Below are 25,455 nucleotides of genomic sequence, written 5' to 3' on the forward strand. Positions count from 1 at the left end.
GCACAATGAAGCTGCTGTGTAGTGTTGTGTTCGATGTGATTTCGTTTGCTTCTTTCCCGGAGAAGTTGCTTGGAGAGTAAGGTTTGCATTGGGCGGAAGTGTTTTGCAATTGATGTTTGATATTTTCGATTCCCTTTCGTTGCATCGCCGTTGCATAAGTTCAAGAGGCTCCAACCAACCCAAAGAGAGGGTGGTTTATCTTCGGTAAAGTACTTTAAACTGTACTTTAACTGCCTCGAGCATAATTTTTCGCCTTATCGGGGTGGCTGTGTTTATTGTGTGATTGTGAAACATTTCCATCAACACTGTGCTTCATCCTGGCGCAACGAAGATACCGCTCGTTAACAGCTCGCGAGACACGCGGAGAAGAACTTATCTCGAGCGGTTTGACTATTTGTCAACATAAACTTTATTATGTAAACCCATGTGCAGTGTTTGCTTCCTTTCTGCTTGCGTTTCTTTTTTTTATGGTAAGAATGCAGCGAAGTTGAAACATATTGCCACACTACAATTCGGGCGGCGACAGCGGCGTCTGCTGCTATCTTTATGTGGCGGGTCTGTCCCAGCACTCGGAGCAGAACGTGTGGAGCGTGCAAGTAAACAAAATATTCTCTTGCGCACCGCACCACCGGACAAACAACCCAACCCAACCCGACACACCAACACCGGGCAGATGGAGATGGGAAAAAGAGCGACACATTCCAACGAATTGTGTCAACAAACGTGCAGTTCCCCTCCACGAGGATGGAAACGCGTAAGACTGCGCGCAGCACACAGAGCCCTTGATGCACATGCAATTCAAATATCCTTTCGGTGGATTGCAACAAAAATGGGACGCGCTTTTGTTGTTTTTTCTTTTACCTTGGGTTTTGGGGTTGGTTTACTCGAGAGGGAGGGGGAAATTGCAAGGTTGATGATTTATGATAGCGTGTAAATTCCATTGCAGAAAGGGTACAGCAAAATGGTGTGCCCTAAAGCGGGCTTCTTGCTGTGTTTTTTTGAGCGCATTGGGAAGGGTTTTATTTGATTGCATTTTTTGGGGGAAAAGAATCCGTACAAGGAAGGATTGAATGAAGATTTATCTCTAATTACTGTATGCGTAATAAATTATATTTCACACACATATTGTTGCTTCAATTTTGGGGTTGATAACACTTCATGAAATGCACTGGAATTTAATAATTTAACTGTGCAATCAGCGAATTTAAGGCGTGGTGTCACCAGGCTTTTTGATGCGTCGAAAGATGTTTAATATTTTTTTATTATTCATATTTGCTGAAAAAGTACTTATATGCTAATAAATGAAACAAAACACATCAGCAAATAAAAAACCTAGTCATCTGAAGACACTTAATAATGACTAAATTTGTTTTTAAGTTACTGCGGCTTTTGACAGCCTAAAGGTATGCATATTGCAGTCAATTTGTTTAGTGTTAAAAGCTATTTTGAAAGCTCATTAATAGAAAAAAGGAAATAAGTGTATCAGAAAATACTTATTTTTCTACATTTATGTTGGCTTTTGCATTGCTTCTTATTTTAATTATTAAAAACTCAATAGGGTAAATGTACCTATAGTGGTGGTAGTACCAATAGTGGTGGTATTGCACTAAAATGCGGTTCATACGGAAAATTACAAGTAATTAAGTTATTTAAGTTAGTGTGAAATGTTCTTCAGCCTTTTACAAAGGGTTTAAAAGTTAAATGGGGCCATTCCGTTACTCAGTTACCGAAAAATCCATTATTTTGTTAAATGTGTCAACATTTTTCTAAAATCCTTAGGATTTCATAACGATACTCATTTTTCTGTTAACGTTCTAAACGACCACATAACCACGCAATTACTAGTTTTTCAACATAACTGTTACGTAATGTTATTGTTTTACTAAAATTATTTGCCTTTTGACCATATTTATGCATTTTTAAGTGTTTTTTACCATAGTGCCATTATAGGTACACAAAACAGGCATGTTCCTATAGTGGTTATAGTTATAACATCAATAAAAAAAGGTCGTTTTAGATTTTTTCGGGGAAATTTTTGACATGTCGTACTGTTTTCACTAAAATAAGCAACAGAAATGAGTTTTATGTAGGTAATTTACCAAAAACAGGCCGAAATTCGCTTATATGGCTGAATGAAAACTTGACTTCAAATCAATCACACTCTTCCGGGTGTAGGTTGATGACAGGTGTGATGCAGTACTTTAGTCAATAGTTTCATTGATCAAATTTATACATTTTTTTACGATCAAATTACGCAAGAAACCTATATTATGGCAGTAATCCTTGCTATTCATACGAAAACAGCTTCGAAACTAAGTTTCATTGTTATTATACACCGTTTTTGATGCATCTTTGTTTATCACCACTATAGGAACACAATACGACGACTATAGGAACCATACCCCCTTTATAGGTACAACGAAGCAGTCACAAAAATTTGTATTTTTTTCGTAAATTTGATGTATTTCATGATAAAAATGGTTGTGATTGCGTAGATAAAACATATTCCAATTGCTATGTGTTAAAATATTCAGAAATTATCCTTCCTAACACTTTAAATCCATTAAAACACATCGGTACCACTACAAATTGCACCACTATTGGTACATTTACCCTATATGCATCATTTTGTGAGTTCATTGGCACTATTCCTTCATTTTGCTGCTTCCTCTTAAGTACACACCTCCAACGACTATTTTCTCCCGTTTGGCAATAATTCCTCCATAAATGTCCATCAATAAAATTACTCATTAAAACCGACTAACCGACTCGTCTAAAAACGGGTGATAAATCATCCTCTCGTTCTGCTAGTCAGTATCACTGTCTGTTGACGATTTATTCCTTTCCATTGCAGTTTGCAATTAACTGCACTCTCTCGCTTGGTCGCACCCGGGTGTGGTGTGGAACGGGATTCACATTTTCGCTCTGCCCCATCACAGAGTGCTGTTGTTTGTGTGTGCTTATTCTTAGAATAAAAACACAGCAGCCGTTGCATTATTATGACCGGCACACCGGCACACAAACAAAAGCGACTCAAGTGCATCCTTCCACCGGATTTGCAAGCTTGTGCGAGTTGGAGGCTTTTTACACAAAGCGTCGGCAAAGAGGGGCGGTTCGTGCTTATCTTATATTTGCGTCATTCTGGTAGGTAAAAAGGGGGAAAACCATACCGTGGCTTCGCTACTGCACTCTCCTACCGAGGGACAAAGATTCTACGGCCGTTTTGTCCTACGCTTATGGTCCACTTTTCGTCACCTGATGCCACACTTGGTGCTCGGTTCCGCGTGCTTCCGTGCAGCGCAAGGTGTGTTTGTGTTCCGGTCCGGTCGGTTTGCGATTTTTGCGTTCCAGTACCGCACACGGCGTGTTGTTGCAAAGGGGAACGTTTGCGCGCCAGGGACGCTGTGATTCTGCTCCGCAATGATGCTCTTTGCGGGTTACGGTGAGGCTTCACGCTCTGCTTCGTCGTCGGTTGGCACGGTTGGGCCGAGCGTTTGCATTCTTATTTAAATTTTGATTTAATCTTGTGTTTTGAGCCCAACCGGCAGCAAATTATTTTCAACCACATCAGCTAGTTGGCTGTTTTCGTCGATAAGCGCCAAGAAGTGCGACCGGAAACCGGCATGGTGATGTGGCCGCTTTGCTGCACTTCAGCAGAATCCGGTGTTTCCGGCTTACCGTCGACACGTTTGGACAAACAATAAATATAAAACACTTCGACAAGAGGAAAGTGTTTGAGTGCAAGCACTTGGAAGGTACGAAACAGTAAATAGGGAAGTAGTTTGTAAGAACTTTGAATTTTGTTTGGATAATGAGAAACGGAGGAGTTGTATGATTTTTACATTTTCCGTATTATCAGTTTTGTTTACTTTTTATGTTTCAACAGACTTTACTGTCTTACATAAAATTGCATAATTTTAGGCGTTTTACTAAATTTTCGTAGAATTAAAACCTTAAACCTTACGCTCCATTTGGATACAAAAAGATGATAAAAAAATAATATGGCTTTCAACAGATTGAAAAGACATCTTCTAAACATATAAATTATTCATTTTTATTTCCAATACCGTCTTTCAGGCCTTTCAAATTAGCTTCCTCCTCACACTTGTTCCCTTTCTTATGGAAATATCAAAACTCCGTTTCATGAATTGCGCCGTTGGTTTTTGTACGGAATATTATTTGTTAAATTTTGCAACAAATCACCCTCCCCTGTCTCTTTGTATTCTTGAGGTAGTTACTTGCGTATTCATTGTACGTCAATCACGGCACGAGCAGAAAAAACTCTCCCTTCATAATTGAAAAACAAAACCACTCATAATTAGACGGTTCGTTAAACGTTCGTTCAATGAATTCGGGAGGAAAGCATTGTGTGGTGGGTTGTGTTACCGTCCTTTTATCAAGCGAGCTCATAAGCACTAACTAACTTGACGGCTGATTGTTTCCATCCTATATTACACTCAACCACACAATAATGGGCGGTAAATTTATGCTGCTCAAAGAGAGAGAAAAAAACCAAGCGGGAATGAAAAAGGAAAAAAAACTCCTTCAGCTTCTGGGTTATTTCGGCCCTTTCCACCTCCAGAAAAAAAAGAAACGTGTACTTGAATTTGCATCTTCAAAAAATACTACAGATTTTTGCTCCCCCAAGGAGAGGGGATTTGTGCTTATTATTCATTAGTCGCACACTGACCCGTTGATTGTGCGTTTCGAATGAAGCAGCTTTTCGTCACGTCTTTCGCCGTGTCGCGCCTGTTTGGTTGGCTCACACACTACTGGCTGCCCGTGATTTATGTGCCACGAAATTGGCAGTTTGCAGTGGCGCGCATATTACTCACCCGTCGTCTTAACACAGCAAAACGCACTGTTGAATGTTGTGTGAGCGCCGCGGTGGTGGTAAATGGGCAAATAATCACGTACAAAATACGGTGCAAGCAAGCATTATCATCTCACATAAGCTGCACGTTGCATGTCCGTTCTGATGGGGATGGTGACAGATTCATGGCTTCGCGTGAAATGGTTATGGCCGGAGGAGACATTGTTTTGTAAGCCTGTAAGCCATGCATCGATGAGGTTTCAATTTATGCACTTTGTGGCAGAGAGTATGTGTTAACTCTCGTGGGAGAATTTCGGATAAAGTCTTGTGCGTTTCTTTCTGTGTTCTAAGCTACCAATAATAACCAATCTTGTAACGACGATTTGCCGGAGAAGAAGAGGATAAAAGGCCTTTTCGTCATCTATTCAATAAATCTAAAACGCTAGTGATGGCAGCGTTAATATGTTCAAAATTGAACCGATTTGTTCCGCTCCCGTTCGAACTGCTCGATTCTAGCAGATGCTCCAACAGAATGTTTTATCTATCTTCTTCTTCTTCTTCTTTGGCTCAACAACCGATGTCGGTCAAGGCCTGCCTGTACCGACTTGCGGGCTTGGCTTTCAGTGACTAATTGATTCCCCCCCATAGCAGGATAGTCAGTCCTACGTATGGCGGCGCGGTCTATTTGGGGATTGTACCCATGACGGGCATCTATCTAATTAATATAAAAATGAAATCTTTCAAAGGGGTTTCACCATCTATTTCAAAAGGTCTCTTAAAACATTAGTAAACAATAAACAAAAAATCATTAGATGCCCCAGTTGCATTCCTCTCCAGCGCAAGTCATCCCAAGTGACACAACAACCAACAGCGATCGCTTTCAAAACACGGATTAATTCTATGTAAATCAATGTACGCCTTTAAACACGTTTTTAATGATCTAATTTAAAACAAAAACCCATCTCCTACGTATGCATACAATAGCTCCCCGAAAGTGTGTGTGTTTTCGTTGACATGATGTATGCTGCACGCCCATAAATCAACCACCATCGATACAGGATCTGATCTTTATGCAAGAAGCGAACTCTATTATAGAGCATAGATAGTGATTTATGTTGAAAAAAACGCACACCATCCTACACACACTTCAGTTCAGCACGTACACCCTTGTTGGATTATAAATTCCAATTCCCTCTTTCCCTCTTTATATCTGCCCTGTTCTTTTTTCTTGTGAGCAGAATATTAATTAATCCATTCATTGCTTCTTCCCTCTTTCAATTTGTTTTGCTAATAAATAAATTGCCTTTTTAATAGACTAATTGTTCACATTGCTTATTTGCACTAAAGCCACACTTTTGGTCATTAGTATTGGAGGCATGTGTTTTTTCTCACCTTCATTTGTTCACACTTTCTTGTGAACGTAGCCCCAAAAGAGGCGATCCAAAAACCAGCCACTCACTGTCTCTCTCTACAATTGGCGATAATTTATGAGTGCGTTCCACCATAATTACCACCCATCGTCCATCAACAGCAGGATGTCACACGCGGTACCGTGATCACTTTAACCGTTGGCGGGAAAACATGATTTTTACGGCCAGCTTTAAAGCATAATCGTAATTACCAAATGAGCGAATCACTCCCTCCTTTCAATCGATGTGTACTTTTACACCACACAAAGCGTTTGAAAGCCTGTGAATTGATTCGTTTTTGTATAAACAATACAAAAAAAACACAAGGTTTCCATTTCGCCACCATTTGTTGTTTTAAATGGGAAATGGATGCCCGCGTAATTTAAGATGACGCCGCGTTATACGACACATTGCAAAACAGAACAGAATCAGACAGGAGAAAATGGCCACAGTGGCCGTCATCTCGTTATGCAACCAACCCACCCGACGTCCGATCGCTACGGGTCCGGGAGATGGCCGGCATGGGTTGTGTGCTGTTTCTGTGATGCAAGTTCGCCGTGTTCCGCACGGTAAAATCTCACTTTAACGCATGACACTCTCAATTTGCATATCCGTTCGCCATTCATCAAGCGGACGGGCCATGACGGGCAGAAGCACACGGTGCTGCCACTGGCTGCTGGGAAATGCATCTCTGCCGCCGTTTGCGTTTTGAAGGCCAAGTGCAAGCGGCGGGTGGGTTTGGTGGGTGGTAAAATTAACAACAAAAAAGGTACAGCATAAAATTGCGCCTATTCACCATCAAAAGGCGTCCGTGGCTCTGTGTTTGCTGCACGAGGCAATAATTTTAATTACTCTGTTTGGTCGCTAACTGCTGGCGTTCGCTTTAGTGATGATGGTGGTGTGTGATGGACGCATAATGATGATGGGTGGGTAAGCTTTCGTTTGGAGCGGTTTAATTAATCAGATGACGTAAATATGGTTCCATTCGATGATCATCAGCTGATGGGATGCATAGAGTCGTGTGAAATATTACTATGGCTTCGCTTGTTGCGAATAAAGGCAAATTATTGCGAAAGAATCAGCGCGAAATGAGATTTGAATCCTGGTCACGGCACCAATTTAATTTGATGGATTTTTGGCAATGTGCACATTTTAGAGGTTTCAAATTCTCAAATTCAAACCTAAATCCAATAACAGTTGGATATGAAAGAGCATAGAGAACCTAAATAACATTTTCGTTTATCGAGAAATCTCTCTTATTCAGTTCCTATTTCACTAAAAGAAGGTTTTGTTCTGATTTCTCTCACAAGCGACATTTAAAGTCGAACTAAATAAATCGTAGCAATTCCTTTATTACATTGCTTTCATTCAAACTATCATCATCATCTAACCTTGAGGGTCGTCCTCCATATAACGAAACGGAATTGCAACGGTTCAACGGTCGCGTGCAGTACTAGGCTCGCAGCAAGCGGTTACGGAATGTATTGCCAATCGTTTGGCTCTTACCCAACTGCTACTACCAAACGATGGTTGATCCACCTCCATTGCCAATCCTCTAGAGATATGTCAATTTTACTTTATTATATTTTTGCATGTCGGCCGGCATGACGTGCATGACGATGATTGGTTAGTGTTTTGCAGTCAAATAGCGCACAGAAACGCGAATGGTTTTTCCAAGAAAGCAAGAATTTGGTGTCTTCTTGAACGGTTGCCATTAATCAGATCATTTTCAGTCGCTTTTGAGCTGTTTTGGGCATGATGCAATACCGTGGTTAACGTTCACGGACATCGCAAATCGCACTGACACTGACCTTGTGCTTCCCTCCTGTGCCATTGATTTGCGTCATCAATATTTTTCACCCTCAATCCCCTGTAAATACACACACACACACTCACCAATCCATTATGTTACAACCTATTGCTATGGCCCGAAGGTCCCAGCTGGCAAAATGGAAAACTTCGTCGCATGATTAGCCTGGCGAAATGGTTTCGCAATCGATCCCAACTGGTCGCCTGCCGCATTTTATTGCGCAAAAATGTTGCCTTTGCCGGGTACCTTGTTGTGTTGCCTTCCTGTATCCCCGCGTGTGGGTGGATTCTACCCTTGCTTCCTGTACGACAGAGGAGACCACACAGTAAGGTCAGAAAGAAAGAAAGCCCTGAAAACGACTCCACTGTGTCGCAGTTGGGCCGTCGTCGTGGTCGTCGCCACGGTGAAACTTTCTTCTTCCCCCATCGGGAAGAACACTGTCGCTTGTGGGCCTGTCGCCCGAAACTTTGATCGAATATCCCACCCACAGATTGCGGGCAGACTAGCGGTGCCGCCAAGACGGAACTTTTCCAACGGATGAACGTGATGGTTTTGAGTGGGGAGAAAGTTGATGGGTGGTCTCGTTGTGTTCCGATTCTAATTTCCTCGGGATGAAGCAGCATTCTTGAGGTGGACAGTTTGGAGCCAAACAATCGAATAAAGTCAATAAAAGCAGCGGGGTTTGCAAATAGACCGATAAATGGTGACGGTAGTTGACAGAGCGAATAGGAAGTTATGTTGCGGGCAAACGTTTTGTTGACTTAATTACCCAGAAGTTCGTCTTAACTAAACACTTTCCGTAACCTCATTTTATATTCAGGATGGGCAAATTCGTGACTCTATGTAACAGTTTAGTCTGCTCTTTTCCAAAGCCCAAAGCCCTAAAAGTAGAAGTACCTTACAGTTACAGTATTACACTGACGTAAAATACCATTTCCTCATCCAATTTCCACTCCAATTTCAAGCTCGCTGTGTCCGATGTCACCGCCTTTCCGGGCTAACATGAGCCTTCTTACCAGACATCATCGTCTTTTTCTCGTCTCTCTCTATACTGCACTACCATCACTCACCGCGTGATCGTGTAGCAAAGCAAGGCGCTGACAGCATCATTAAATGTCACTGTCTTGCTGCCATGTTTTCATTTCATTTCATTTCATTTCATTTATTTCATACAATATCCGCCATCAAGGCTAAATATAATAGACTTAAAACTAATTTAATACTAACAAATAAACAAAATAATTCATGAAAAACTAAGCCTAACTAACCTAGTCTTGACCTAGCCAAAAAGGAAAAGAGAAAACAAGAGTAGAGCGTAGAGACTATCATAAACTTAACAAAAACAAAAAAAAGAGAGTAATAGAAAACTAAGGAGAATAATTAAAGGGAATTAGAAGAAAAAATACGGTTACGGAAAGAGTTAAGAGAGGAGTCGAAATCAAAGAGATAGTAAAAGTGGTTAAACAACCTGAAACAGGACAGAAGAGGGTCATTGAAAGTATAAAGAGTATGACGTGTTTCAATTGACAGAGGATCACGTGGACGAAGAGAACGAGAGGGAACATACAGCGAGATGGACGAGAGTAAATCAGGAGCATCAGTAGCAGAAAGTAATAAGCCACCAATAAAACAAGCCTGAAACATGTTTTGCCCGTTCTATCCAACAACAGAGTTAGTTTCTCATAGCATCATTAAAAATCACATCACCTTAATCCAGCTGTGTTTTGTCGCATTCAGTCCGGGTAAATATGTTCAGGAGAGGGTAAACTCGAGGAACGATCAATTTAACTTCTTTACGAGAAGCAATTACCGGTGTGTGGTTTAGACACTTTGTCAAATAGTTCCACGATTAGATGCAGTTTACAAGGGAAAGCAATTCGAAGAATGAGCTTTCTTCTATTTGCCTGACTCTACAACACGTGGTTGATGGAAAAGGAAATGAAAATTAGCTATTAAAAGCATCGCCATTGTTTGTCCGTGTGACGTTGCCGAACTGCGCGCGCTCGACCCATCAGATCCCCAATTACTGGCCCCAAAACAAATCGATGAAGCTCATGCGAAGGCTTTTTCCCCAGCCCAGCCTAGCCGCACTTTGATTGCTTTATTGGGCTTACTTTCCTGTGTCGCGTTGAAAAGAGACCCGTGGACAGTTGACTGACAGCGTAATGTTATACCACTTGGGAGGGGCGTTCCTGATGGCACGGATGTAACACAAGCGACCAAAGCGCTTGGAAGTATCTGATATCCACTAAATAAAGGACCACTTTTTTGGAGTTCAGCCATCAGCAAATGTAGCTATTCTTCTACTATTGGCACCGAACAAAGCCGACCAACCGGCTGACGTTGGCAAATAAACAAAGCACTAAATTGTGTCTTCCTCTCGAGACGTGTCCTGCCACTATCGACCAGCCGGGCAGCATCGACATCATAAGATCTTGCCCCGGGACGCTCGATCGATATCGAATATCATCAAGATCATTGTCGCGTCAACATCATCGTCTCGTCATGCGACACTTAATGTCCCGAACGCTTGTTTTTATTTTCTGCCATCCCGATGGCGCCTAAATGTCTCCGTGCACGGAGGACGTATTTGGCAAGGAGCGCGCTCATTGACAAGTAAGGTCGTAAAAAACAACCGTTCCGCCAGCACACGACGGGGATTCCATCAATGCTGTTTTTGTTGGGGCGGCATGAGTGTCCGTTAGTTAGCAGTGTACTCCTCCACTCCAGTTATTGCCCCCCCTTTGTTTCGATACATTTATCAACTACAGCTCCCCGGGTGGGAGGGAACGGAACATAGACACAAACTCATCAAAACAACCGGATCTCCGATAACCCTGACCGACAAAATGCGCACACATCACACGGAGCGATATAGAGAGAGCAATGGGGAAGTCAGCGTGATGTAAATTGACACCGAAATAGGACAACCCCCGTTGAGTTCCTGGTCCAAATAAAACCCAACCCTTTGGCCCTCTTTAGTCCGTGTGCAGTTTTGCAACTGGGGGCACACCGATGCAATTTGCAATTTGGTACCGATACACCACCAATTCCAGTAATGACCGACGGTGGTGTGTATGCTCTAGTGGATTTGGTTGTTTTTGGGAGTGCAGTTCTGAGTGTTGTGGAACTCAATTATTTCGGTCGTAATTCGACCAATCATGCACTAAAACCATATTGATTTTGGAAGAGTTTTTAACACGATTATTTATGGCATTCATTGTCCCCCTATTGGACCTAGGAGATTTGTTCAATGTAGACTAACCTTAAGCCTCCTCTTTTCTGCTCTCAATTTCAGAATATCAGCTAGAAGTACACGAGCAGCGAATTACCAACGTCCAAACGTCCATTCAGCCTATAAGCCCTCACTATGGCAAACGTACGGTGGACCGTCAGCAGCACCGTGGTACTGTTCTGCCTGCTAGCACTGCTCCCTGCCCACACGGAAGCATCCACCAGCAGCGTGTTCAAGGCGCTGGTCATCGGTACCAACACGCAAGCCGTCACCTCCAGCACGCTGTCCTGGGAGAAGTTCAGCGAGGCCGAAACGCATCTCCAGTTCGCGGTGCGAACGTTCGAGCCCGAGCCACACTCACGGGAGACGTCTGAAAGTGAGCAGGTAAGTTTGGAAACAACAAAAAACGCGTCCAATCCAGCTACTAATTAATACCACACCATACTATACAGCTTCATCCGTTGAGCTATGTGTGCCGGGTGGAAATCGAAGGCATCTTTACCGCCGGTCACACCGTGACGGAGGACACGGTGACGGTCTGCATCGTGGCGGCTCAGCTGTCCGAGGTCGAGCGGCACCATGCGTTCGAGGTCCTGATCAACATGGGCGGAGGAGGCAAGCTGAAGTGGCAACCGTGGAGTCGATATCATGCCGGTATCTTCGGCGGTGCCGTCAGCGCCGGAATGGGCAAGGTAAGCGCTAACGCGCCTAACAGTAGGCAACCCGCATAGCACGGTGCTGAATTGTGTCGTTTTTTCTCGTTGCAGTTCTCCGACTACTACGTTGCCCGTACGCGTGCGAGACAGGGCGAGGGACACCATCATCACGCCGGGCACGACGGCTATGTGGTGGGCAATTTCGACCCGAACGTGAAGCTGACCGGACGCATTAATGCACCGCTGCCCGGTTCCACCACGAGCACGGTAAGGATGAATGGTTTGTTTTGCCTGAAATGGAATGCAATTGGTTTTAATATTTCGCTCATTATCATCTTTTTCCAATAGGAACACGAGCACGGTGACATCTTGGTCGAAATCGAACCGGTTAAGTACGAGCTGCGCTCCATCAAGCAGAACAAGCTGCGAACGATCATCAAGAAGAACACGACCGTGCTTGGTAAGAGATAGGAGGGGACGTTGCCTATGCAGCTAAGGCAAGATGTGAAGACTAACCTTTCTTACTGCCTCGCATTTTAGGTTCCACCATCCTGTCCAACACGGACGATCGGACGAGCCTGGCGGAAACGGTCATCACGTACGACTACATGAAGGAGATCTACTGGGGCAAGCACGAGGGCGTCGTGCAGGGTCTGTTCACCAAGGTGTACGATTCCCGCTCCCAGCAGACGTCCAACGTTACCTGGGGCATCAAGAGCGCCACTCGTCATGTGGAGGTAAGCGTTTGGGAAGAACTCTCGAGAGCTTTGTGATTCTCTAAAACACTTCAATTTTCCTGTATTTTTTTTTTAGACAAAGTCAGTCAACACAATGCTGGAACCGGGAACGGCCATCAACGTGACGCTGTTTGGCAACTACACCGAGATGGAGGCACCGTACACAGCCATGCTCAAGGCATACTACGACGACAACAGCGACCCTGTCAGCAGAAAGATAAACTCTATCGTAAGTGTTGTGTCACCCTGTGTGATGAGACGTCAACAATGACTAATTTTTTACCCTTTTTGCCACTTCAAGATGGTGAGCCGTGATATGGAGGACGTCAAGATGGAGTACAGCCCGGTGTACTGGATCGAGAATGGTACGCTGGTGCCGACGACGACCACCACCACGACGACGACCACCACGACGACCACCACGACGACCACGACCACCACCTCGACGACCGAGGCGACGACCAGCTTGCGCCCGGTACCGATCAACAGCACGCCCGTCGAGGGAGGCACCATGATCGACGAGGACGGTATGAGCAACGAGATCGGGCACGCGCCGTCCACCAGCCGCGATCTGGACGTGAGCCGGAGCAACGAAAAGCTGGAAGGATCGCTCGACAACATGTCCAGCCGCAGCCGGAGCCGGAGCCCGAACGGTGCCACCGGCAGCTTGAAGGCGGTGACCACGCTTAGCATATGGTTGGGAGCGGTCTCGCTTGTCCTGGCGTTGCGTCGCAATTAAACCCTCCCCTACGGAACATGTTGTCCCACATCTCAAGCCAGGGACACAATTTCATCTCACCACCACCATCCCACCACCCCAAATACCCAAGTTCTTCTGTGCGCTGTATGGTGGGCTTCTCTTTTTCCCCCAACCTTTTCGCTGGAATTGGCTGGAAACTTTCCCAAAAAAGCGGTTACATGGGATCGTTTCGCTAGAGCGGGGGGGAACTTGTTTTTATTTTATCAAACAAATTTATTTTAAGTCCTAGAAGGCCAAGACGCCATTAGTTGTTTAAGACGTTGCTTGCGAGTGTGCGAGAGGAGCGGATCGCGACCAGCTTTCACGTGATTGTCGCATTATCATTATCAGCATCACGATCATCATCATTCACGTTACACGGAGGGAGAGAGAGAGAGTGCCGAAACATTTGGGAGCATTTTGTTACGTGGCGTGGCGTGGATTTTTGTTTCCAGCTTTTTTGGACGAAATTACGCTCGTATGCACTGTTTCTTAGGAATATTAAGGCTAGCAGAGAACGAGATCAAGCGAGAGAGAGAGAGAGAGAGAGAGAGAGAGAGCGAGCGAGAGGAGTGATACAGTGATAAGGAAGGAAAGCGGTAGTATGAGATGCAATTGTGTATGTGTGTGTAATTGTATGTGTGAGTAAAATGTAAGTCGTTACCCGTAAGTGCTTCTCCGTTCAGTTCTGTATATAGGCTTCTAGTTCTAGCTGCTGGGACATACCTTCTTCGCGGTTTAAGCTAAACGGCAAAAAGCTTCTAACTTGTCAGCAACATTGTCCCCGCAATGCCTGCTCTTTTGGTTTGTCTTACCAAACCGAAGAGCTTTCCCTAACCTTCCCCAATCAGCACTCGAAAACCGCCGTCGAGATGAAATTGTGTATTAAGTTTTGCTTGAGTTCTGTGTATATAGCGCCTGTAGTAATATATATAGGCTGGCAGCTGCCTCCCCTTTGGGGTTTCCGAACAATTAAACCAGCCAGGAAGCATATTGCCAGCTTCGTCGACATTATCGTTTGTTCTTGTTCAAACCCCTTCGAAGCAGCCTCCCCATTCATATCGTTTTATCGTGCGCTAAGCAGTGCGCCAAATGTGCGCAAACAAATAGAACCATTCGCTTTTGCAAAAATGTGCAAAAATAATATTGAAACAGCAAACAACAATTGCCGGCAACAATTAACATTCCGTTCCGATGGTTTTGCGGAAAATGGAAGAGAGAGAGAGAGAGAGAGAAGGAAAAAGGATGAAATGAAATAAGTTAGGAAAGTAGACGGTAAAGGTAAAGCTGCATTTTAAAGAAAGAGAGAAAAAAAACGCAAAACGCATGTTGTGAAATGAAACAAAACGAAACACGAAGAAGAGTAAGTAAAACCGCCAGTCAGGGGACAGAAACGCAAATGTGTAATTCTAAATGTATACAAAGCATAAATAATATTAAATACACTATAACGTACACAAAAACACACAAACACACACTTGCGCCGTATCGGAATAGTAGGGCACTTTACAGCAAAAAAAAACAGGAAAGCCAATTAAGACAAAGATTTGTGCAAACTGATTGGTTTTGTTTCGTTGTCAGCCTATTTTGTCCCCCCCCCCCTCTCCCCTTATTTTCAAATGGCACTTTGCAACATGCATCTCTTTGAGCAAAGAGAAATGGTTATTTATTGCGGTTAGCCTGATACAACTACACTTAAGATTCGATTTATGTTTTTTATTATTATTTTTGTGTTTCAATAAAGTGCAAATTCATTCATCAACAATAAAACCTTTTTTGGTATTTATTTTATTTTTGTTTTTTTTTGTGTTGCTTTTCAAACCAGTAGAAGAAACAAATGAAACACAAACACAAAGTAAACTTTACGACGACCCAAGTGACACACTTTTCTGCGATTTAAATGTCCGACTATTGCTTATTAAAAACGCGAGTAAATGGTAACAATAAAGGAAAGAAAAGAACAAGAATAAAGAAACGACAAAACCCGAATAAAAGGAAAATCAAACAAACAACGGAATTGGAAAATGCAGAAAAGTACAAATTGTTCAAATAGTAAAGCGAAATAGATGAAATAATTGACAAAACAGAAAAACCCTCAGCAACACAGTTTTCCTTTGCAGGGATGCCGCTCTTTGGAGGAAACAGAAGAAGAAGAAGAAAAAAAAACAACAGAAAATTGACTGATAAAATACTCCTCCAGTAGAACCACGATTGCCATGAAAGTATAATACATAATTAAACAAAAAATCCTTGCTACTAATATAAACAAAAAACAACTGACAATTGCCTTGCGTGTGTGTGATCGATATTGCCCCCCACTTCTTCTTCTACAAAACAGTGTACGTGTTAATGTACTGTGAATGTAAAGCTATAAAAAAGAGGTAATTCTTGCCAATGAGAAAATAAAATGATAAATCAGAACAAAAGAGTATAACAAAATTACAGCCGCTTGAAACAATAATGAAAAAAAACACACAACAAAACAACAGAACAACAGCAAAACACATGAAATCGCGAATTGTCAATCATGCAAATACTTTTCGAGTAAAGGGTTTCATCCGGGAATGAGTATTAAAAGTAAAAACATTGCATTTGAGACAGGAAAGCAAAGATGAAAGGTTCCCTTTTTATGTTATAATTTTCTCACAACATTCCATTTAATGTGTCACACTAACCGAACAAAAACTCCAAACAAAGAGAAGAAAGCGAGAAAGAAAGAAAGAAAGAAACGAGAACAACAAATCATGTTGCCTTCGGTTGCTATGTTGCTTGCTGATAATTGTGTTAAATGCTGCTTGTTATATGCTTTGCAATCGCTTGCGTGGTGCGCAAAGAAGGGCGGGCGATGTGTAAAAGCGTTGGTATAGCTGGTAAGGTAAAGGGAATTAAAAGGGGACAGCAAAAATAGCCCTTAGTGAAGTAAGTTAAAATTGAAAAGAAAAAATGTCAAATGATCAAAAAGAACCGGCGGAGTGAAGGAGATGAAACGATTGAAAAAGAACGTGCAATTCAGATGTGGTGCTAGATTAGTGACAAACAATTAGACAGACAAAAACATGTGTCCGAAGATGAAAACAACCACTTAGCGACTAGTATCGCAAATAAAAGAAAAATCCATTTACAGGGTTTCCCACGATTTATTGGTCAGTTCCCATGATTTATTGGTGCGTTCCCACGATTTTTTGGTCGTATCCTATAGATTTTTGGTTCGTTCCCATATTTTATTGGTATTTTCCAATTGGATATCAATACAATTGGACCAACAAATTCTGGGAAACGACCAAAAAATCGTGGGAACGCACCAAAAAAATATGGGAACCCACCAAAAATTGATGGGAACCAACCAATAAATCGTGGGAAACCCTGTAATTTCGCTTCTAAATATCGGTTTGTGTTTGTCACACTGTATTGGCTCTGTAACATGGAGGAAACCCGTGGGAATTAAAGAGATAATAAAAGCGATAATCGAAATGAATACACATAATTAACAAATAACACTTAAACACGAGGCACAAAACGAAAAAGAACGTGAAACGATAGAAAGAAAAATACAAATGAACAAAAAAAAAACAAACAAAGAATAGACAATTTACCCAAAATCCTCGAAAATCCTCCCATACAAAATCCCCTACGTACGCGCACGTATTGCGAATGCAAACACTATTTTTATAATCGTATTAAAATGGAAGAAACAATGCAAACACGAAAAAAGATCAAAAAGCACTGTAACACACAACCAACAACTGCACAGAAGAACGGACAAAAAGTGGACAAAAGTGAATAATATTAAAAAAAAGGAAAACAGAGAGGGGGAAAAAGCACAAGTTAAATAATACCAAATAGATGTAAAAACAAAAGCAAAACAAAAAGCAACCCGTCTTTGCGTACGAACCAGAATTGCAGAAGAACCAAGCACGACTACATGTGGCAAAAAGGAATTATAAAAAGGTCGAAATAATAAAATTGTCGAAACAAAGACACACGATCGAACGAAGTCAAGAAACTAAAAAGGAAAGAAACAAATATAGATTTAAACTTTTAAAAAATTTTTAAAAAAATTTAAAACGTGTTTTTATTTTTTTTATTGTTTATATGTTTTTTTAGTATATCTTATCGAATTTCTTTTGAGATTTCGTTTCATAATTAGATTCATCCTACTAACACGGTTCACCAGATATTGAACCATGGAGGTAACATTTATGGTTTTCTGAACAGGGTTACTTGGATCATTTCAAGTACATTGCCCCAAATCCAGCGTGGAGAGAGAAAGATACACAGCAATGGAGAAAGAAGACACGCGTTGTTCATCCTAGCAACGCATAGAAACAGGGGAGAGTGCAATCTAGAGCGTTAGGTGCATTTGAGAGAGTTGATGCGAATAATGCTCGCTAATTACGGCGATGTGACGAGCATTACATTTCCATAGCCAAAAGTAAGAGACTACAATTAAAAAAAAACGTGGAACGTATAATAATAATAATGAAAATACGTATTCTTTCAGTTTTGCCATTGCACTTAATTTATACGTTTTTATTCCGCTTGTTTTTTGTTACGAGCCAACATCTTTCCGGAATGCTGCTGCTGTATACTGCCCTGTCGTATAGTATTAGAAAAAGAGGGGAGAATTATTGCACCCCCTCCCCCCTTCTTATCACTATCATCTAATGATTAAGCGCACCTAAACACGCACGAAGAAGATTGGAGCGAACGCGACGGTTGAGAGGGTAAAGAACGGACGTCCAGTTTTTAATAACACTATACTCTTGTCCTGCCTTACACTCTGGTATTTTGCGCTTTGTTAACAACCTTAGTTAAATATTATAATGTGAAGTTGGTTATTGAATTATTTTCGCTTGTAAAATATAGCAACTACAGAAAAATACAGCGTCTCTTCCCTAATAAATGGCTGCAAAAGTGGCACGATAACGGTGCACCTTACCTCCCGCGGACCGATTGTGGGGCATGATCGGTTATTTCTTATCCTGCGACGTATTTAAATAGCGCCCTACAACAAAAGTGGTAGCAGCGCGCCCTCCCCCGCCGGGGCAGAACAACCTTAGCAAGACACAATAATTCCAATTCTACTTTAATTTCCTTTCCAAATTCCTCTCTCGCTTTCAAACGCGCAACAGACTCGATTCTTGTAAAGCTAATTCCTATCGTATTCCAATTTGCCAGTACAAAACGTTTCGCCTTTCTACCCTCCTCTGCCTGTACACATATACTACTAAAATCTAGTAAAGAAAAATAATCTGAGTTCAAAAAATAAACCTCTTCTCTCTTGATTCTTCGGTCTCCAAAAAAATGGCGACCGAATGGCACACTTTCCCCCCATCGCTCTCTTTCTCTCCCTCTTAGTCGATCGAACCTGTTACGCTAAGTACACTTACGCCATATTGCCACCAAGATGGTTTCTTGTGCGATTTACCGAACACAACCGTTGGGCGTTGTTGGGTGGTTGGATCACCGCACCAGCACCTGCAATCAGGACTCGTTGGCGAGCATCCGATTCGAGGACGAGGCAGACGAACCACCGTCAAGTGATTCCACCGGCCCATTGCCACCGGTCCCCTCTACCGATTGATTCGGCGAACGTTCACTCGCTTGTGGTGTCGTTGCTGCTGCTGCTGCCATTGCTTGTTCCCTTTCCTTCGATTCCGCACCCTTCCCACTGGCTGCGGCAGCAGCTATCGCCTCTTCCGGCGGTGCCACCAGCATCATGTTGACGGACACCAGCAGCGGAAAGGTGAGCTCCCGATCGAACACCACCAGCTGCGTTTCCTCGTTCTTCTCGAGCGATATCGACAGGATCGGGGACGTTTGCTGGTGCTTGATCTGGCGCAGCTCGTTCAGCGAGGCAAGCGAAACGCGCACCAGAAACTGGCGCGCCACCCGCAAGCTTAGCAGCCGCTCGTTCTCCGTCCGATGGTGGCGGCGGATGCGCAGCGAGCGCGTGTCGGACGAGAGCAGCAGATCCAGCCCAAAGTGGAACCCGGTCCAGCGCCACTTGTGCAGCACGTTCTCGTTCAGTATGCGGCCGCACCGGATGCACGATTCGAGGAAGACGCGATCCTCGCAGGCGATCGGTTTGTCCAGCGACTGGTCAATCGTTAGCACGTTCGTCCACTGCTGCATTAGCGGCTTGTGGAGCCATTCGATCGGAATGATGTTGTCCTGCCGCAGGACGCGAATGTCGACGTGATGGTTCAGGAGGTTGTGCAGTCGCAGCGCGCGGAAGACACGTTCGTACGGGACGCCCTCGGGGGTGGCCAGGAACGGTACGGAGCTGGTGCGTTCGGCAAAGTATCGTTCTTTCGGGTGTTCCACGCCGTCCGTTGTTGATTCGTCGGGGAAGAGTTTTAGCGCCATCCAGTAGCGGAGCAGCGTGTAGACGGTGAACTCGGTTTGGACCACGTACAGGTCGGCACTGGAGACGAGTTGTTCCATCAGTTCGAAGCTGATTAGCCGGAGCCATTTCGGGGCACGGTGATAGAAGCTGAGCAGATTCACCAGCAACCAGCCGAACGTGGACTGTTTGACCATCTTCACGCCGTACTCGCAGGCAGCTTCGTAGTAGAGGACTGCGGTCTGGGGAAAAATGAGATAAAAGTCATTTAGTACCGAGTTTAGAAGCTCTGGAATGAAAAACCCTCCGAATTCTTACCTCCGCATTTGTCGTTTCCACCATCACCTCCGCACACCGATCGATCAGACTGTCCAGCTGAAACAGGGTGGCCGTTGCCAGCGTAGACACAATCACCTTCGGTTCCAGCACGACCTCATCCATGTACAGCGACCCAAACACCGAGTACAGCGATTCGATCGTTATTTTCGGATCAATAATCTCGATATGCACGTAGTCCTCGTCCGCCTCGCGCCACGACCCATTGAACATGCTGGCAAAGTACGGGCTCTGGCTCAGGTACACCTTGTGCAGGTGCCACTGCTTCCCGAGCGCGTGCACCGTAATGTCTGAGTTGCGTTCCTCCTTGAACAGGGCCTGATAGATGTACTTTGCCGTGGAAACTAGCTTTTTCCTGTGGGGGAAACAAGAGGCGAGGAAGATTTATTTACACCCTCCAGACTATGGATAGTGTTGCCCGCTGCCGTTACCGTTTCGGTGTTTGCAGTGATTTATCCAGCAGATCACTTCCATCACCACTCTCGTCTGCGCTTTCGTCTTCGCGCTTGCGTTTCCGGCCGCGCACCGATTGCGACACGCTGCCCAGCTTGTTCAGCACGTTGCCCATCGTTGTAGGGTCTCACGCGGGAATGGGCGTTGTTTTAATGGGGTTGAAGGTGAGGGGGGGGAGGGATGATCGTTAATGGGAAAGCAAACTGTGCTTGTGCTAGTAAAACTAAGAGCTCTATCCCTGTTTTGGAATGATCACTTCTATATCACTGTCTAGCGTTTCATCCGACGTTCCACCAGTGTGCACACTTCATTTCAAGCTGAGAACGCCGTTCTTCTCGTCACTCTGGGCATGTGTTAATTGCAGCGATTCACTCCTTTCGCCAGGGACTGAAAATGGAAAATGTAAGGAAGAAAAAGGTGTGAAAAATGGAAGCGAATAAGATGCACATTTGGGTAAGGTGTTTTGCATGTGTTAGGTATATTGAAACCGTTTGAGCTGTATTATTTGCTACTAGATTGCTTTGGAAATGTTTAAAATAATTCTTTTAAATGTGTGCTACAATAAATTTTAACTTCAATAAACACTCATATTGCTAATTTTCTTCTTTTCTTTGCGTAGAGCAATAGGAATTAAATTCGACCCAACTGGAATTAACGTCGAATCCACTCTTCAGAGGCTCATTGGAAATTCCTATTGGATTTGCACAAAAAGTGTGTGTCATTTCTAGTTCAGTTCAGTTCCTGTACATTTCCTGTAAGAAAGAATAAAGAAAGTGACACACAACTATGAAAACCCCTTAAAACCCTTGTTTTCAGTAGCTTCTGGGGAATCGTTCCTTATTGCAATATTCTACCACTATTTCTTGGGAGCAAAGCACAGATTTTACACGTTCGTATAATAAGCTTCAACATAAGCTTCTAAAATCGCAAAACTTACTCTTCCATTTATCACATTTACTAAGGTGAAACACAATTCCTTTCTTTATACACTATTCCTTTCTCACAAAACAAAAAAAAACCGGTCAACCAGACATCCTGCAGTTTACGTCCACGAAAGACACCATACTTCCCGACGCACGCTGCTGCTGCACTAATAAACCAACTCCTGTTTCTTCGCTGGCGGGAGAGACAAACAAACAATACTGAAGTCATACTCGGACTGGTGATCACCGAACCGTGGCACCATTGATTTCCGTTCATAAAACCAAAAACAACAAAAAAACAAACCTCCCCACGAAACAAGTGCTAAAAATAAGCCCCAAAATCCAACGTGGGACATGAAGTGACGATCAACTTCACATTGCTTGCATTTATTATTTTTTTTCTGGAGACGTTTGGAACATTTCAAAACGAATGTTGTCCCGTTGCCATGGCGTCACATGAAACTTCCACACACCAGGCACACAGGGTACGTACGCGCAGAATGATATAAAACCTTCCCAAGATGGAACGTTTCCCCAAAAGTGTATTGGAATTCGTGAGGTTGCAAACAGCAAAAAAAGCAGAAGAATTTGAAGTATTTGCAGCGAGAATTTTGCCTGGCGCAAAACCACAAAACAAAAAGGTAATCGATCGTTTTCCACATTCGCTAAGCACAGTGAATTTTAAATTCTAATAGATTGGGCATGATTTGGAGCTGTTTGAACGTGTGTCGCATTATTCAACCGGTAGATTATTAACATAATCAAACACAGACACACACTCTTCTCTACCCACATTGCCACTTTCTTCTTCCGCCAGCTGGTGATGTCATTATCCCGCACGACACTTTTTCGACCATGCCCGTGAAGTCACTTTTTTGTTCAAATATCCACAAACTAACCGCGCAAGCAGCAACGACTGGCGGCAAAAAATTAACTCCTCCAACACACGAATTGCCAACCTTTATCCCAATGCCCACTTTGTTTGAATCGCGGTTCGGGCATGATGTCACCTGAGCGGTTCTTCTGTGTGAGCTTGGCTGCCCTCACTGTCCTGCAGGCTGGGGGTTTTCAAGCTTCAAACCTTAAACTAATCCTCTTCAATGCAACTGCTTCGGAATGATTTGTAATTAGTACTGCACCAACACTGCATCGGAGCCCATTGTAAACATTAGCGCCCTGCGTAAAACAAACAAAACTCTCCGCACAAGACAATCTATGACGTGCTGTGTGTGTTTGTGTGTGTGAGTGAAGGTAATCCCCCCCACTACTCGAAAAGCATAACCGAACAATGGGTTTAAAGCACGCGCGCACACAGCACAGCACACTACTAGCATACATTTATGCTGGGCCATCGTTCACGTGCGGTGACGACCTCGACCCAACTTTCAAATGGGAAAAGGAAGGGGGGTAGGGTTGTTCAAACCATTTTGGGATTCCACTGAGTAAAACGGGCGGTGGTGGTGGTAAATGTCGTGGTGAGTTGTGGTTCTTTTTTGTAGAGAAACACGAACGTTTCCCTCCGCCTTATGCTCGATGAAGGCAGCAAAGATCAGCTGGGCAGTCCGGTTCAGGCGGTATGACAGTGCTGGGGCGATTTTAGACCCCAAAAAGCGACCAAACTTATTGAGCAATGAAGCAAACCTCCGGTCGAACGTGATGAAAACGCTTCTCCAAAGAAAATACAGGCGGTCCCCGAGATACACGGTACCTCTTATACGCGGATTCGGAGATACGCGGTTTTTTTAAGTTTGACAATTCTTTGAGCAAATTGTACTGATTTGACACACCATTTTTAAATTGCCAAATAATTTCCGTTTTGATCGAATGTTAAAAACTATTTCAAAACGTTTAAAACAGTTATATTCAGTCAGAATCATATCAAATAATTCATAAAGTAACTATACCCTCTCCCTACTTGCAAAATTACACGAAAATACCTGATATTTTAGCTGGAAACCACGAGATTCGACTTACGCGGAAATTCGAGATACGCGGTATTTTGTGGCCGTTTTCGGTCCCCATTAACCGTGTATCTCGGGGACCGCCTGTAATATGTATGGGGCGGCCGCACGGGATGATCGTGTGATGTCATCGCGCTAGCGCGCACTGCGAGTGTGGGTGTGCAACCCAGCCACCAGCCAAAGCGCATATGTACGTTCATTGGGAAGGGTGTGGAGATGCGATTTTATTTACACATGGCACTATGGAGCGTTTAACCGACGCATGACGGCATCTCCACCGGACGCAGCTCGGTCGGGAATTGGGTGTACGCATTGGTATGAAAATTGACGCCACCCTGCGTAGCCAGCGAGCCAGCCTGCTCGGAGCGCGATTGGTTAAATAATACCAGCCCCAGGCGTCACAGGGCAGCGGACTACTGGAGGAATTATTGCTTGCTGATCTACTCTCCCCCCAACGATGATTCACACAGCTGCTTTGTTGTAATTCTCAGTCGTAATTTCGCAGCAATGTTGGAGCGCTAAAATGGCATCGGAATCACATTACATGGGGGGGGGGGACGCACCTGGAAATGGATCGATTAAAGTAGGCAGCAGAGCGGTTTGATAGCGGTCTGGTTGGGAAGGGAAGGATGCATTTTTAGAATCTAGACGTTGCTAGGGGTAACAACAACGCGATGGAGTATAGATTTTGGAGTGACGATTAAAAATAGAACGACTGTTTGGAAGCGGAAAAACAGTTTGCATCGCATTGACACGGCTTGTAACTGGGTGCAGTTCACTTCTTTTTCAAGCTAAATGTGATTTATGATCATTTACAGAACGATTAAGCTCTGTTTGTTCTGTGTTCACGCAATCCATCCCCTTCAGCTCTTCATTTGGTGGACTTTTCACCTATTTGGCAGGAGATGCTGCCTCTCCCCTATTGAGCAGTGCAAGGTGCCGCGCGCCAAGGTTTGTGTCACCCTCGTTTGCAATGATCTTATTCTATAACCATCTTTTACATCCTATCGCACGAAGGCTTCCTCCCGAACCTTATCTGTCGGCTGAATGTCACACAGCTGGTGTGTGCGTTACTTACTGTGGGGCGTCCGCCGGAACGACGATAGCAACCACAGATCATGCGATCGCGTTCCAATGGTCAATCTACGGGTCAAACGCACACAAACACCAATGCACTGGGGTTGAGAAAATAATGTTTCACGGCTATTTTTCACGAAACACGATGCCCGAGCACGGGCTTTCCCTATGCTTTGCTAAATTCACACAGATCCACAACCAGATGCGTGTATCATCTGTTTGTACTTCCACTATTTCCGCCGTTCTAATAATAACGCGTGATGATGGCCCGTCGGAGGAGCGCGATTTCCTTTCACTTTCCCATGCCTGGGACACTGGCCTGCACTCACAAAAACGAACACAAAGTTTTTGTTGAATTACAATTTTTTAAACAATTTTTTAAACCATTCACTCGGGGGAGGTTAGTTGCATAAAAAGCGCAGCAACAAAAGAGCGACGGGAAAAAAGGGCTATTGATTGGTTCGCGAGAAGTTCTGCACTTTGCGAGCGCTTTGTGACATCACTTTTGTTTACCTTTTCGCGGGGAAGCATAGACGAGAGTTTTGGGTGACGGAAATTACGTCGTAGTTTTCCACTATTCACCCCCTACTACCACCACACCACACGCTTTTCTAATTCTGTTTCGCACGGGAAAAAGCGCTCGCACCGAGGACGTCCACTGCTCGCTATGCCAGGGGAAAGAATAACAAAACAAAACCAAACACACGATTGCGACAGTTGGTGCGCAACTGGACATGATCCGTTGACGTTTAAAATGTGACATTTCAACGGGTTTTTTTAGACGAAAATAGAAGCGTTTTCTTGTGAACAATTCTATTTTTTTAAGCTTGGCCTTCAATTACAAGGGTAATTTATGGTCTGTTGATGACGAATTGATGTACTGTGGATTAATCAGAGGGTATTTGAATATTTCCATTTAAATGCATGTTTTTGAAATTGTTTCCGATTGTTTCGTTTATA

The 25,455-nt window shown here is 43.7% G+C and overlaps 2 protein-coding genes across 8 annotated transcripts in view; one reads left to right on the forward strand and one right to left on the reverse strand.

Moving 5' to 3' along the window:
- Positions 1 to 15,169, forward strand: part of LOC120900511 (protein unzipped) — a 63,080-nt gene extending 47,911 nt beyond the window's left edge. For 3 of the 4 annotated variants that reach the window (XM_040307599.1, XM_040307601.1, XM_040307598.1), the window contains 7 exons: positions 11,331 to 11,651; positions 11,720 to 11,959; positions 12,035 to 12,190; positions 12,272 to 12,383; positions 12,464 to 12,660; positions 12,737 to 12,889; positions 12,962 to 15,169. In XM_040307599.1, coding sequence (XP_040163533.1) covers positions 11,403 to 11,651; positions 11,720 to 11,959; positions 12,035 to 12,190; positions 12,272 to 12,383; positions 12,464 to 12,660; positions 12,737 to 12,889; positions 12,962 to 13,399 — 1,545 coding nt within the window. In that variant the 5' untranslated portion in view covers positions 11,331 to 11,402 and the 3' untranslated portion in view covers positions 13,400 to 15,169. Of the gene's footprint in view, positions 1 to 11,324; positions 11,652 to 11,719; positions 11,960 to 12,034; positions 12,191 to 12,271; positions 12,384 to 12,463; positions 12,661 to 12,736; positions 12,890 to 12,961 lie in introns of all 4 variants that reach the window. The other variant, XM_040307600.1, reaches the window with a different exon arrangement.
- A 2,725-nt stretch (positions 15,170 to 17,894) lies between these two features.
- LOC120902117 (protein germ cell-less) lies at positions 17,895 to 25,182 on the reverse strand. 4 transcript variants are annotated; one of them, XM_040310626.1, is made up of 5 exons: positions 25,009 to 25,182; positions 24,497 to 24,814; positions 20,513 to 20,921; positions 20,064 to 20,436; positions 17,895 to 19,987 (listed from the first exon to the last, which is right to left on the reverse strand). In XM_040310626.1, exons 3-5 carry the CDS (start codon positions 20,647 to 20,649, stop codon positions 18,884 to 18,886), a joined length of 1,614 nt encoding a protein of 537 aa, XP_040166560.1. In that variant the 5' UTR covers positions 20,650 to 20,921; positions 24,497 to 24,814; positions 25,009 to 25,182; the 3' UTR covers positions 17,895 to 18,883. The 4 variants fall into 4 exon arrangements, with proteins under 4 accessions (XP_040166560.1, XP_040166561.1, XP_040166559.1 ...); XM_040310627.1 differs by lacking the exon at positions 24,497 to 24,814; XM_040310625.1 differs by having other exon boundaries at positions 24,497 to 25,182.
- Between the last annotated feature and the right edge of the window lie 273 nt (positions 25,183 to 25,455).

Source organism: Anopheles arabiensis, chromosome 3 (assembly GCF_016920715.1).
Source record: "Anopheles arabiensis isolate DONGOLA chromosome 3, AaraD3, whole genome shotgun sequence".
Classification (NCBI taxonomy): domain Eukaryota; kingdom Metazoa; phylum Arthropoda; class Insecta; order Diptera; family Culicidae; genus Anopheles; species Anopheles arabiensis.